Genomic DNA, 14066 nt, shown 5'->3' with positions numbered 1-14066 from the left:
GTGCAAAAGTAGATGAAAGCCCAGGTGCAAAACTTCATCCCTTAAAAAACATTCAACCAAGGTTTCAAGACTCCAGGTAAAATAGTTTGGAGTTTCGTATGACACAAGTTTGCACAGATAGGGTAAATCTATATCCCCCCCATAAGTAAGGGGGCATAAAAATTAACACTACCTAAAGAAATATTGCACAAAGAGTTATGGTTCCTATGCTGTGCACTTCTAAAGATTGCCCGGACTCACAGACACGCACGCACACACACACACCATTACTATATCTCCTTCGCTTTTTGGCAGGGGATAAAAAAGATCCTTGACATACCACTGATAGTGGACACAGATATTTTTGTGCCGTTACAGAAGGCGCCCTGACCCTTTACGGCCGTGTACATCTCTCCAAGGATAGGGGCATTCACTACACCCAATACTGGCTGAAAACATAATCAAAAGATAATATTACAAAAGTCTCATGAAATGCTTACTGAAAATTTATCTTCATCTGCAAAACAAGAGGGCTATAGTGACCCTAAATCACTCACCTGAGTAAAAGTTTTTAGACTGTCGGCTGCAAGCCGACAGTCTTTAGAGAGCGGTATTTCAGAAACGCGACTAGTCGCCTGACACGACATATTGAACATGAATATATTAATACACACCACCTGCGTAGCAACAGAACTACTTACGTGAATGTGGGGCGTGAAGTACCTGCTTATGTGTATTTAACGCGTTATTGCCTTTTTTATGACAAACATTGCGTGTTACTCTTAGTATAGTTGTACCGTTGCAATTTGGTGAGTTTTATTGAACAAAATAATGAAAAATAATGAAAGTATGGCATTTACATACGAAGTCATTTTACCCTACATCCAATAGTAAGCTACACCACATGTTTGCACCCCGTGTGACGTCACACATATCCCGGCATTCAAGACTGACCCGGCAAACCCCGGCAAAGAACTTATTTTATGAATGAAAGCTATTAAGAAATAAATCATACGCGGTTAAAGAGTTCATGTCATGTAATATTTTGTGAAATAACTTTTATGTTTCAAATGATTTTTTTCAGCAGCAATCGAACTATTGTATTTGTTTGAGTAAAATATTTGGATTATACTTATCACAGTGTGTCAACGTTATGCCTATTGTTATTTTGGACTATAGGGTGCTGGTTAGCGACCCCTTTTCGGCCGGAAATGGAGGTTTTTCCTATGTTACTTTTGACACAAGATAGCTATTATGATAAAACTTTACACTCAGATAGGTCGGCCCTTCCGACAAAAACTGTGTAATTTGTTTTTAAAAATAGCTAGGAATTCCGAATATTCCCACGTGCAAAGTACCCCTATAATTTCGCTAAAATAAGCACCCTACTGTACCAATTATTCGCCCACCCCATAAATTCGCTGTTCATACGATGTTTTCATATATTTCTCTCTAAACTATATCTTTAAACATTTTTATTTTATTTGACAAGTCTAGCGACCGTTTAAAACGACAATTGATCAATAAATATAATATGTTAACTATTACATACTGTTTATGTATGTTTAAAATGATACAGCACCTACTCGGTAAGCCACCTCTTTGCAGAAATTGAAAAAGCTACCGGGATTCCTTCTTAAAACATGACCTACGTTATTTATAGACTTCCGAAGAGGGACAACGCATGTCCTTACAAGAATGTAATCATTAATTCAAATTTGAGTTGCTTCCCTAAGACGAAAAATTCAGCGATTACTTCACCGTTTTCAGGTTTTACCATTTGCTTTTTCTAAAATTGAACGTAAATACAGCAATTTATGGAATTTGTATAATTTAACACCGGTTTTTTACTTTATAATGACAAATCAATAATGTCGTCTGATAGTGCAAGGTATAATGAAAATTAAAAAAAAATCCTTACAGGGCCTCATGTAAATGAGCGCGCGCGTGATGACGTAATCCCCGCATTCAACTTACAAGGTCAAAAGTGTTAACAATGTTTATAAATTTGGGTCAAATTCCTCATACTACTTACATTTGAACGCGAAAAACAGCTGATATCTGTCAAAAATGATGCCGCAATGAAACGCCATACTGTACTGATTTGTGTAAAATATTTCGTTTTGACTGCTTTTAACTGGGTGGGCGAAAAAGTGGTAGCGACCAGTGTAGTTTTTAAAGTCATACACAATATGGCGGCGATTATGCGGAAATGAATTTGAATGTTCCTTCGAACACGTTCTTCTACAAAATAACCGACCTGTATTTAGTGCTATTGCTTTAACATCAATCGAAGCAAAAATGGCATCAATGTATGCGTCTAAAAATGTTAAATTTAGATGGAGACAATCCAGAAATGAGCTGCCAGGAAGTGATCGATTTCGGACACGAAGGTACATGTACATTAGTCTGAAATAATAGACGTGTTATACGGGATTCTTCCAATCCCTAACGTCTATACGGTTTTGTGCAAAAAGCGGGGGTGTTTGAAAAATATTGAAATTGTATTAAGTGAAGTATTTTATGGTTGAAATGGATAATAAAGTAAAGATTTATATTCATATTTTACCATACAGTAGAAGTGCAAAGCTATATTGCAAAAAACAAGCATTTAATGCATTAAAACACATTATTCACCTTTTCATTAAAAGGAAAGTTGACTGACACAGACAACAATTATGCCAAGTGGAACAACTTGACCCAATCGTAATAATTCGGCCACCTCCGACAAGCTTCGAGATAATACAATCGTAACAACTCGGCCTTGGCCGAACAATCTGAACACCTCAGCCAGTATCCAACAGGGATTGACTATCTCGAAGCTTACCGAAGATGGCGAGTTGTTACAATTGATGGCCGAAATGTTCCGATTGTTGTAAAATTGTGAACTGCAGCCTTGCAGGTGCCCTTCATGTATATATTGTTATGTTTTGACAGAATGAAATGAAGAAAAAACCATCAAACTCATAATTATTTGCTTGATATTACTTTTTGGTTACGGAATTTATATAAAATAACATTATCTGGTAATATTTCTTGTTTTTATGATATGTTATAGATGCAATATGCTTTAAACCCGGAATCCCGATCGGAATAAACTACCCACTTTTCGTACAAAACAATTTGTACGTGAAGGATTTGCTGTATCAAAAATCGTAAAAAAATCTGTCAATGTACAATTATTTGGACTAGAAGGTACATCTCTTCGTCTAAATATTTGTACGTTGACGGACTCTTTTTACGATTAAAAAACATGTATATATATATGGCAATATATGGCAAATCCTTCACTACAACATCTTCATGTTACTTTCAATTCAGAGTTGATTATTCACTAAAATTATTTCGCATTTGTAATTGTTGTTTAACCTGAAACGTCTCAACCATCAAAAAAGAACATATATGCTTCAATAGTCTAAAAAAATAGACGTGTTATATGGGATTCTTCCAATCCCTTACGTCTAATCGGGTTTGTGCAAAACTGGGTGGGGGTTGAAAGATATTGAAATCGTAGTTAGATAAGTATTATATGTTTGAAATAGATATTAAAGGTTTATATTCATATTTTAGTTATTACCATGTAAGTGCAAAGATTTGTTTCACAAAACAAGCATTTAATGCATTTAAACACAACCATTTTACATCTATGTAAATCTATGCACCGCAGCCTTGCAGATGATCTTCATGTATAACAGTTTATATCATAATGTTTTGACAGTATGAAATGAAGAAAAACACTCATCAAACTCATAATAATTCGTCAGCTTTTATTTTTTGTGTACATAACTCATATTTTAGATATATATAATTATCTGACCCGGAATCCCTATCGGAATAGCTACCCACTTTTGGTACAAAAAAATTGTATGTGAAGGATATGCCATTTCAAAATTTGTAAAAAGATCAGTTAAGTTACTATTATTTGGACTAGTGCTTCAAGTGTTTGATTTATTGTCTCTATAATGTATAATGCACCTGTCAATTGTAGAGCCAAGCTGGGAGCTGCCTTAAAATCAGTTACCCAGTTAGCTCAGTTTGACAGATCTCCATGCAAGTGTTCACATGGTCATGGGTTCAAGCACCATACCAGTAGGATCTTTTCTCAAAGGTTTACTTTAGAACCCATCATCCAGGAGTAAATAATTATGATTTTTTTATTAAATATTACAGGCCATGTTTTTTTGTAAACTTTCAGATTGAGAAGTGCCTGGATACAAGGCTAGTATTGTAAACATCATCTGATACAATCAACTGGAACAAAGCTGGAATGGCTGCCTGACCTGACTTAAAAATTGGATGGCAGTACATCAGACTAGAAGATTACAAGTATTGAGGTGGACAAAATGAAACCTGAGCCTACCAAAGCTGACAGATTGCACAAGAAACACATAAATGCAGGTATTTACTGAGATATTGTAATTATTTTTTGAAACTTCCCATTCATTTAGGAAGTTCAGTTGAAACAGAGTTGGCAAAAAAAATGAACAAAGGTACATACATTTTGAATTCTAATTCAAATGAGAACTTTACTGGCCAGCACAGAATGGTAAAATGCTAGTCTACCAATATAAATGTGCCTGGTTCGAATCAGTAAAGCTGATGAATGTACTTGTACTTGTGTAGCCAGGATGTGAGTAGGTCTGCACTTGGCTGATAATGCATATCATATGTTTAAGCTGCACTCTCACAGATTGTCTGTTTTACCAACTCTTTTTTTATTTCTTGGTCTTGTAATGAATTATTTTATGCGAATTTCTGAACACTGGACATAACAGACAACTGGAAAAAGGGGATCGCTGCTTTCTTATATTAATTCAGTCAAAAAAGACACCTGAAAATATTGGAACACTGTTTTCTTATTTTAATACGGTCAAAAGATGATGTTCTGTGCCAAAAATCTCATTATAAGTAAAGCGTTAGTAATGCTTTTAACCATAAAACCAATAGTTACAAATGTAAATATAAAAAACATGATCTTATCTTTTGTCAGCAGTCTTATTTCATCAGTTTTCATACTGCTTTTCATTAGCTTATTCCAAGCCAAAAAGTAAAAGAAGTTGTCAAAACCTTCAATCTGTGACTGAGAGTGCAGCACTCTTACAGATTGAATGTTTTGACTACTTTATTTATTTTTTGTCTTGGAACGGGCCAATTTATGTGAAAATGCATGTTAACCATTCATATAAGATTGCTGACAATAAATTTGTCAGAAAATGTTTATATTTAAGTTCAAAATGTTTTATGCATTTTTCTTAAACCGTTAGTAACGCTTTAAGCCATAAAACCTTTGTTTTCGACCTGAAATATGGAAGTCTGCAATCTAATATTTTGTCAGTAGTCTTATATCACTGGTTTGCAGATATTTGAGCAAAAAAATAGGTCATTCCAAGACAAAAAATACAAAAGTTGTAAAAACAGTAAATCTGTGAGAGTGCAGCTTTAAATGACTAAATGTTTTGATTTGGCTCAATTTTCACCTAAAATCTTATAGTTTTGTGGCATCTAAATGGTTTGTTTTTAACAACATTACATGTGCATATGTATATATTTGTTCTTAAATTTGTAATTTAGATTGGAAGATTCATTCTCTGGAAAGTAGAAAAGGGCATGTTACATACTGTTGATTCTGTCTCACGTAAGGGTGACAAATGCTGTCCTTGCAATAAGCGGTGCTGCATGGATCAGATTTTAATGGCAATTTTGACAAAAAATAGTACTAATACAAGGTCTTGTATATGATTATTATTTTTCATGTACTTCAATATGTTATTCACAATATTTCTGTCTAAAATTTTGGACTAACTTTTGCAAGGTAGCCAAAAAGCTGGTGTCCTTTGCAAGAATATCAATTTTGTATGTCATATATAATCAATATCGTGCATCCCATGTATTGAAAAAATGTATCTAATGCAATGCTCTGGATGTGTTTATTTTATGTTGAAAATAAATTTTATCCAATCCAGTAAAAGTTTTAAAATATTTTGTGTTTTACCTATGTCCTTCAATTATGTGTCAGTTACGAGTCATTGCCGAATTATGTTAATAGAATATCATGTAAAAATATAAATAAACATTGCAAAATAAGTTCTTAAAGAGCCAATATTGATTGTTTGAAAGCAAATTTCTTTTTGGACTGAAATATTTTATCTTTTATGCAAGCAGAAGACATTCCTATCAACCATCGACCGTAATTTTTAATAATAAGTTACGAGGCCATGGTATAAATGTTTGTTACATCCACATGGTGTTATATTCTGTAAAAGGATTACACATGTACATTACCATAGTACTTTCCTAAATTGGAATGGCTCTATGTAGTTTGAATTATTGATATCAAAGGTAATAATCAAGTAAGAATTGTTTTTGAAGTAATTTACGAGGCATAAGTTACGAGTCATCCTAGTTGATTATTTTCCGGTATAATGACGCAATATAGTGACGTCATATAAAGAAAACACAGTCATCCGCCATTTTTGTTATAGTTTACAGGCCGCCCAAATTTTGAACAGAAGGTATGTTTTTGTTTTATATCATAAAATTTTATTGTTAAATAATATTCAAATAATTTTGTGTACAAAATCATGTGATTGTATGTTTATTTAAAGTATGAAGTCGATGTCAGCTGCATTTTACTGTTTCATGTTTACATGTTGTATTGAAATGTTGTCCCGTAACTTAAGTCATTGTCCCGTAAATCACCCATTTTCATTGATCTTTTAATAAAGTAATATTTCATGTTTCTACATTGGTACATGTGTTAAACCCACTGATCACACCAATAAAGACAATGGTTTGTATAAAACACAGGATATTATTAAGTTTTATAAGTTTTTTAACCTTAGAAAATTTCATTGCACATTAGGGTACTCTATTTTCTAAATGACAATGTGTATTCAATGTTAATGTACTAAGAGTAAATCAGGTATGTTTTCTTAAAAAAAGATTAATTAAACATTGTCTAATGTAACAGTAAATGTGTGCAATTAAAAAGAAAATGATTATTTTAACTAAATGTCTGATATGGTCCATAAAGGGACGCTGTCCCGTAAATCACCCCCATTTGTCCCGTAACTGATTCATCTTTTTATTCCGAATTTTAGATTGATACGCACATTTTCGTTCTTTTAAACGATAGTTTAATAATCAGCTACATAATATATACATATATAAGTTATATTTAGAATATTATATTGCAAAATATTATCATAATTAATTAAGATATTTACATATTTGAAATTGCAAACATATTTTGCTAATAAAATAATCATACACTATTTTCAGCATGACAAAGTCAAAATCACAGCGAATGAAGGAGTACAGGGCAAGGAAGAAAGCTATGTTAGGAGATGAATGGTTATGAAGAGAAAACCAGAGAGTTAAAAGTTATTTTGTGCCAGTGTCAGAACTCCCATTAAGGAAACGAGAACACAAACGCGAGCTTAACAGAAAACATGCTCGGACACATAGGAGGAAGCGAAAGATAGACACAAACTACATTGAAGGCCAAAATGACAGAGAAGAAGCTATGTTGGAACAAGAACCAAGTACCTCACAAGAACATGAAATCAGTAGCACAACTGATATTAGAACACCACTGGCAATTAAGATGCCATTTTCTTCTTATCAGAAAAGTTCAAGAGAGTCGCGCGGCCGCAAAAGAGTATCAAGGGCCCTTGCAAAACAATATAGGACAAATGAGACACTGAGAGACCAAAATGAAGACTTACAGAGAAAGCTGAATAGTGCAAGAAAGAAACTTTATAGGTTAAACAGAAGCAATTGGCAGCCCAACAGCCATCTACACCTAAAAGTAAATCAGAAAGTTTATTGCGCGAAGCAGGCATTGACCTGAGTGACCCGTCAGCATCTAAAGTCAGGCAAAAGGTGCTGTTTGCCGAATGTATTGGAAATAAAATAAAGGCAGCAACACAATCGAACAGAAAACATGTTGTCATGCGCATTGCATCAGGCAAAATTATAAAGAAATATAGAATGAAATATTCGCTTGCTTCGTTGACGGGCCTTAATCGGAGAAAAATGAATGGGCTACAGAAAACCGCTTCAATTTGCAAACGAGCACGAAACAAAGTCCTTAATCAACGAGTAGAGAATGATATACAAATATTTTTAAAAAGAGATGATAACTCGCGACAACTACCTGGCAAAGCAGATGCTATAAAAGTTGGTAAAAGCAAGGTACAAAAGCGCGTTCTCAATGACTATATGTACAACCTTCACACAAAGTTTTTTTGACTGACTCAAGCTACAAGGTGTCACATGCTACGTTTTGTAGGAAGAAACCGGCTAACATAACGCATGTTAATTTCTCCGCTCGGAACGTATGTTTATGTCAAAAGCATCAAAACTTTGCATCGAAACTGTGATGTCTAAAAAATAACAAGGTCACAAGTATCACAAGCCCTGACAAGTTCATGGAAACGTTCGATAGTGAAGACAAGCTGAAAGCAATGTTGCAAAATATTAATTGCACGACCATTAAGTACCAGGAATGGAAACGAAAGAAAATGAGTGAAGGCAAGGAGCGTATGAGAGTTGTTGACATCAAGTTACCGAAAGGGGAGTTCATCAATGTAATGATAAGCACTTACAATGAGTTTGCAAAACACATTAGTAGAGTCATTGACCAATATAAGGGATTAAAACAAATGAAAGAAAAGCTTCCTGTAAACCACGTATTAGTACAGATGGACTTTTCAAAGTTTAGAAGAAATTCAGAGCGCGTATTGGAACACAACAGCCATCACCCTACACCCTACGGTAACTTACAAAAAGGCCACGGACGGAAAACTGACACACGACAGCATTGTTTTTGTCTCTTTAGTTCTTCAACACAATGCTGCTATGGTCCAAGTAATAATCCAGAAGGTGATAAAGTACATCCAGGAATCAGATAAAAGTATTAAAGGAATTCACTTCTGTACTGACTCGCCCACGAGTCAATACCCTAATAAGACAGTATTTGACATTGTAAGTCGTGTGGAAACAGAGTTTGGAATCAAAGGGTCATGGCACTATTTCGAATCAGGTCATAGGAAGAGCCCCTGTGACGGCGTTGGTGGCACGACCAAGAGGAATGCAGATAATGCAATAAAGCAGGGCAAAGTAATCATTCAAGACGCGGAGGATTTTTACAAATGGGCAATACAGACAGAAGGTCAAATCAAATACAAAAAGATATTACCAGAAGAGTTTGACCAAAGTAAGGAGGCTGTGGATACGCGAAATATAGAGCTGAAACCAGTAAAGGGAACAATGAAGTTGCACAGTGTTATTGGTGTATCACCAATGCATATCCTATCGAGGGAGACCGTTTGTGTATGTGATGAATGTTTTCAAGAGGGAGGTTTCAGTGAAAATTCACCATGTGAATGGGAGAGACATTCATTATTAAAGCCTAAAAAGAATGCAAATGCAAATGATGGTGAGTCACAGAAAAATGGTGAAATTGTATCTGATACAACAAATGAAAGCACTATCCAGAAGGAAAACCCAGAGATTGATATCAATGTAGAAGATTATGTTGTTATCGCTTATGACATGAAATACTACGCAAAAGTCACAGATATTGACAAAGAAGATGGTGAACTAGAGGTAGCATGTATGGAGTCGTGTGGTAAGACTGTAGGTCGATACAAATGGCCCAGAAACGAAGACAAGATATGGATTAATCGCCAAAGTATTTTGAAAAAGATCGCAGAGCCTGTAGCCACTGGAAAGTCTTGCAGAATTTTCAGCGTTGATGCAGAAACACTAACATTTATCAATACACAATTTTGACAAACGTTTGTCAGTTATGGGACATACAATGGCTATGCACTTATAGCGTATGCTAACAATGGACAAAAATGTTCTAGTTAAAACTGAAATTAGCATGTGAAATTGACAGTTCATGAAAAATCTTGTGTTGTTAATGTTTAATAGTTAATTGTTCAAACCCTGTTTGTAATTGCTTACAACGCAAAATGTTATATCATGTTATGTATCTAGTCATATGTTAACCAGGTATATATAGTATGTATGTTAAACATGATACACACTAGCCTCTAGTTTAAATTTTATGTATATATATATAAATGTTTAAATTCATTATATGATGTTCAAATGAGATATCTTATTAAGATAATTTACGATACATTTTCTTGTAATTTACGGGACAATTTTTTTAAATCAAATAGAAATTGATTGTTTATTGACAACATAATCCATGTTTAACATGTTAAAATGAAATGATTTGATGTATCAAAAAAAGCTACTGATATGATTTAAACATGTTTGTTTGATTTATTATTGTTATGTTACAGTTAGATTTTCAAATTAAAATTAGAAAAATAGAATAAACGAGTTCGTTTTTTTGCCAATTTCAACAAAATACACAATAAATAAACATAAAGTATATTGATTCATTTCAGAATATATATCTAGTTTCAGAATTTGACACAAAATGACACTCATTTAATAAGTAACAGTGGTTTACTTTGTACTTGTTTTTTGAAGGTGTGACTCGAAAATTACTGCAAGAAACTCGACAGTGGCTATCTTAAAATGGCTATATATTTAGTTTCAGAACACTTGTACTCATAAAATTTTGCCAAATGATCCGATATATACTTATTATCATTGCAAGCAATACAGATAATGTAAATACTGTTTTTGAAATTTTGACATTTTGCTGTATGCTATTGTCACCTTTAAGTGAGACTGAGTCTGTTATCACTGCCATGACAGAAACCATATTGAGGAGCTGGTCCACCTGTAGGAAGAATTGCGCTATTGGTTGGAACAGCACTATTACCCAGCCATACACCAGCACTTAGTTTGTCATAGGGAGCATTTCTGAGCAGTTATGGAGACCACTAACTATGCAGGTATGTCATAATCAAAATCTTGGTTTATATATTTTTTTATAATTTAGCATCTGTTGAGAAGAAATTTATTTCTAGATTGAAGGCACACACTATAGATTGATGCCCAAAAATATATTTCTTATTTTAATGCATTATCATGTCTAACTCATTTGACTTAAATGATCAAAGCAAAAGAAATGCAAATGATTAATCTGCAGATATACAAATGTAAGCTTTTTTAACTGGGGAAATTGTTGCCACTTGTCTATTAATTAAAGAACACATTTATAATTAATAATGTTTAATCTGTACACAAATCATATGCCTTCTTTGTTTTAACCATCAATGTCAAAGAGTCCAGCATGATAATGCATTAAATTGAAAAAAATGCAATAATTTATATGAACCCTTTAAAACAAAGACATTTCCTAAATCCAATAAAAAATATTTGAATATTGATGCAGAGTTCAGTTAGAATATAATACAACTTTTTTTGCAGTTGTTGCAGTGAAACTTGCACCAGTGTGTTTTCTGTGGAGATAAAGAGATAGTGTCCAGCAATGAAGACCCAACTCAAGATCTGACCTTGTAAGGCCAATATGAAATAACTGTTTGGGAAAATGGGAAAAACCTGCAGTCAGGAATGCACGGAAATCATCAAAAGAACAGTGTTAAATTAATCTTGAATAACTTGACATTTATTTTGTTTGACATATTTATTCATGGTGCAGTGAAAACATTCTTTTTTTCACATGGTTATTTAAATTTAGAATTGATAGGAGGGAACATCACTATGTAGTTTCATGTTCATAGTCAGATCAAAACCCATGTACATGCCCAAATGAGCATTCGAAAATATCAAAATGGTACTTGTTGTATGCAGTGTAAGTTAATTAACATAATAAACAAAAATATTTAATAAATTTCAATTTATTATGCCCCTTTCAAAGAAGAGGCGTATATTGCTTTGCACATGTTGGCCGCTACGTCCGTCTGTCTGACAGTAGACCAAAGCTTTTCCGGGTGATAACTCTACAATTCCTAGACCTATTGTCAAACTTGACATGAAAGTTTGGTTTAACCAGTAGATGACCCCTTTTGATTTTAGGGGTAATATGGTCAAAGGTCACAGTGACCTTGAACAGGAAGGTGTCAAACCATACATCTGACTGATAAGTTGACAATGCCTGCACCTATGGCCCTCAAACTCAACATGGAGGCTATGTCTGACTATTAGAAGATCCTATTGATTTAAGGGGTCATTGGGTCAAAAGTCAAGGTCACAGTGACCTTGAATGCTAAAAGGTTGTACTAATAATGACTGGACAAAGCCTGCACCCATGGCCCTTGAACAACTTGACTTTGGGGTTGGGTCTGACCAGTAGGTGAGCCCTATTGATTTGTCACAGACCATTGAACGCAAAAAGCTTGCCTGTGTGACAACTCGACAAAGTCTGCACCCATGGCCTTCAAACTTGAAATTTAGGTTTGGGGTGACAAGCAGATGACCCCTTTGGATTTGGAGGTCAAGGTCACATCTCCAATATTGGTCATTAAAACTATGTCATTTACTTATTCCCTGCTGCTAAGAGGATACATGTTTATCAGCAAATATCAGCCATCATCTGAATATGAGTGAAAACTGTACCAACTACCCTCATACTTTGAATAACATAATCTTAAAACTGCCTCAAAGGCATCTTTTGTCAATGAAAAACCAGCTGTCATTTCGGTCCATGCATATTTCATTCAATTGTCCAGATATTCTTGACAACATGGCGCTAATTAATGCTGCAGGTTTGAAATTTTCTTCAGCACCATGCAGATTTATTAACACTTGTAATAAAAAAAAAATAGAAAACAAATTTTAAAGATATTAGTTTTTTTCATCATATGATGCCACAGCACCATGCAGATTTGTTTTCACTTTTATATCAAAGAAAGTAACTCGAGCACAAATTTTGTAGATATGTGGACTCTGTTGATAGAAGTTCTGGGAGGCATTTTTAGGCTTGAAAGAGCATCATTTTAAAGTTATATTTCTATTATGTCCCTTGAATCTTGGGTATAGTTTGTATTGTATTTGCATTTTAAAGTCATTGGCTTCAACAGACCCTAATGAAATGAAGGAATGTAATTGCTTACTGAAACTGTAATAAGCGACGTCATAAATTGAAGCAATTCTAACATAATGAATATGCATTTAACAAATTTAAAGCGGTTCAAAATTAGGAAATTTGAATTAAGAATCTTGTAGGCCATTGGATACATGATTAAGTAGGGCCAATATATTTGTGCTTATTATAATCACATTTATCCTTCTTCATCTACCTTAAAGAGTGTTCATCATTTGTATGAAATCATTTGATCACGTTTCATTTGGAAGAACTTTGCGGTAGTGTTTGCTTGCTTCAGTTACGTCACCGACAGTCTTACAGCGCTTTCAGCGCTTTGATTAACCTTTGTTACCACTACCCAATGTTACATAACAGATACCTTATTATTTTCTTTATATCTCTATGTAACACAGGTGACCCTCGTGGCCGGGCCATTTTTTAACCTAGTGGTATAATTTCAACAATCTTGGTAGAGGAACATTTGACAATGCTACACACCAAACATATAAGCTTAATATTTGTTCTCAAAACTGTACACATGAATACAAATTTCAAAGCTGTAGCTTCAAAAATAAGAAAGAAGGTCAACAGATTACCTGTCAATGTCAATATTGATATTTTGCTTGCAAAACTGTACACATGGTCTAAATTTCATTGCAGTAGCTTCAACAAGAGCTGTCACAGACAGCGCGCTGGACTATTCTGACGCTTTTCAGTGTAAGGATTAAAAAGATTGGGCGAAACATGCATGGATCACTGTAAAATAAACATGATGGCCCTAAAACGCTCACCTAATCAAAGGGCCACAACTCTGTGATAAAGCATTAATAAAAATGTTGCAACTTTAAACATATCTTTACTGATGATGATGACTTGTTTTATACTTGTAAAGGGTCATTCAATGAAGCTACCTGTAAATTCTAATTAAATTTGACCCGATAGTTTCAGAGATTTTTTTTAAAGCAACACAGTAAGTCGGCCATTTGTTGTTGTTGATCAATCTCAATGCCTTGTTGTATTTTTGTAGAGGGTCATGCAATGAAGCTTCCTGTAAAGTTTCAGTGAATTTGGCCTGGTAGTTTCAGAGGAGATGGTTTTTAAAGCA

The 14066-nt window shown here is 34.2% G+C and overlaps 1 protein-coding gene and 1 long non-coding RNA gene across 7 annotated transcripts in view; one reads left to right on the top strand and one right to left on the bottom strand.

Moving 5' to 3' along the window:
• The window catches only part of LOC128242767 (inositol monophosphatase 1-like), a 79779-nt gene that overhangs the window by 17847 nt on the left and 47866 nt on the right, over positions 1-14066 (bottom strand). For all 5 annotated transcript variants that reach the window (XM_052960076.1, XM_052960074.1, XM_052960075.1 and 2 more), the window contains exon 6: positions 320-428. In XM_052960076.1, coding sequence (XP_052816036.1) covers positions 320-428 — 109 coding nt within the window. The remainder of the gene's footprint in view (positions 1-319; positions 429-14066) is intronic.
• Positions 2214-11615, top strand: LOC128242770 (uncharacterized). Of its 2 annotated transcripts, none has more exons than XR_008262704.1 (4): positions 2214-2372; positions 4175-4377; positions 10726-10865; positions 11344-11615. It is a non-coding gene; the product is annotated as an uncharacterized LOC128242770 (long non-coding RNA). The 2 variants fall into 2 exon arrangements; XR_008262705.1 differs by lacking the exon at positions 2214-2372 and adding an exon at positions 2593-3005.

This window comes from Mya arenaria, chromosome 8, assembly GCF_026914265.1.
Source record: "Mya arenaria isolate MELC-2E11 chromosome 8, ASM2691426v1".
NCBI lineage: Eukaryota > Metazoa > Mollusca > Bivalvia > Myida > Myidae > Mya > Mya arenaria.
Note: the sequence above shows the minus strand (reverse complement) of the source record. Positions and strands in the feature narration are given on the sequence as shown.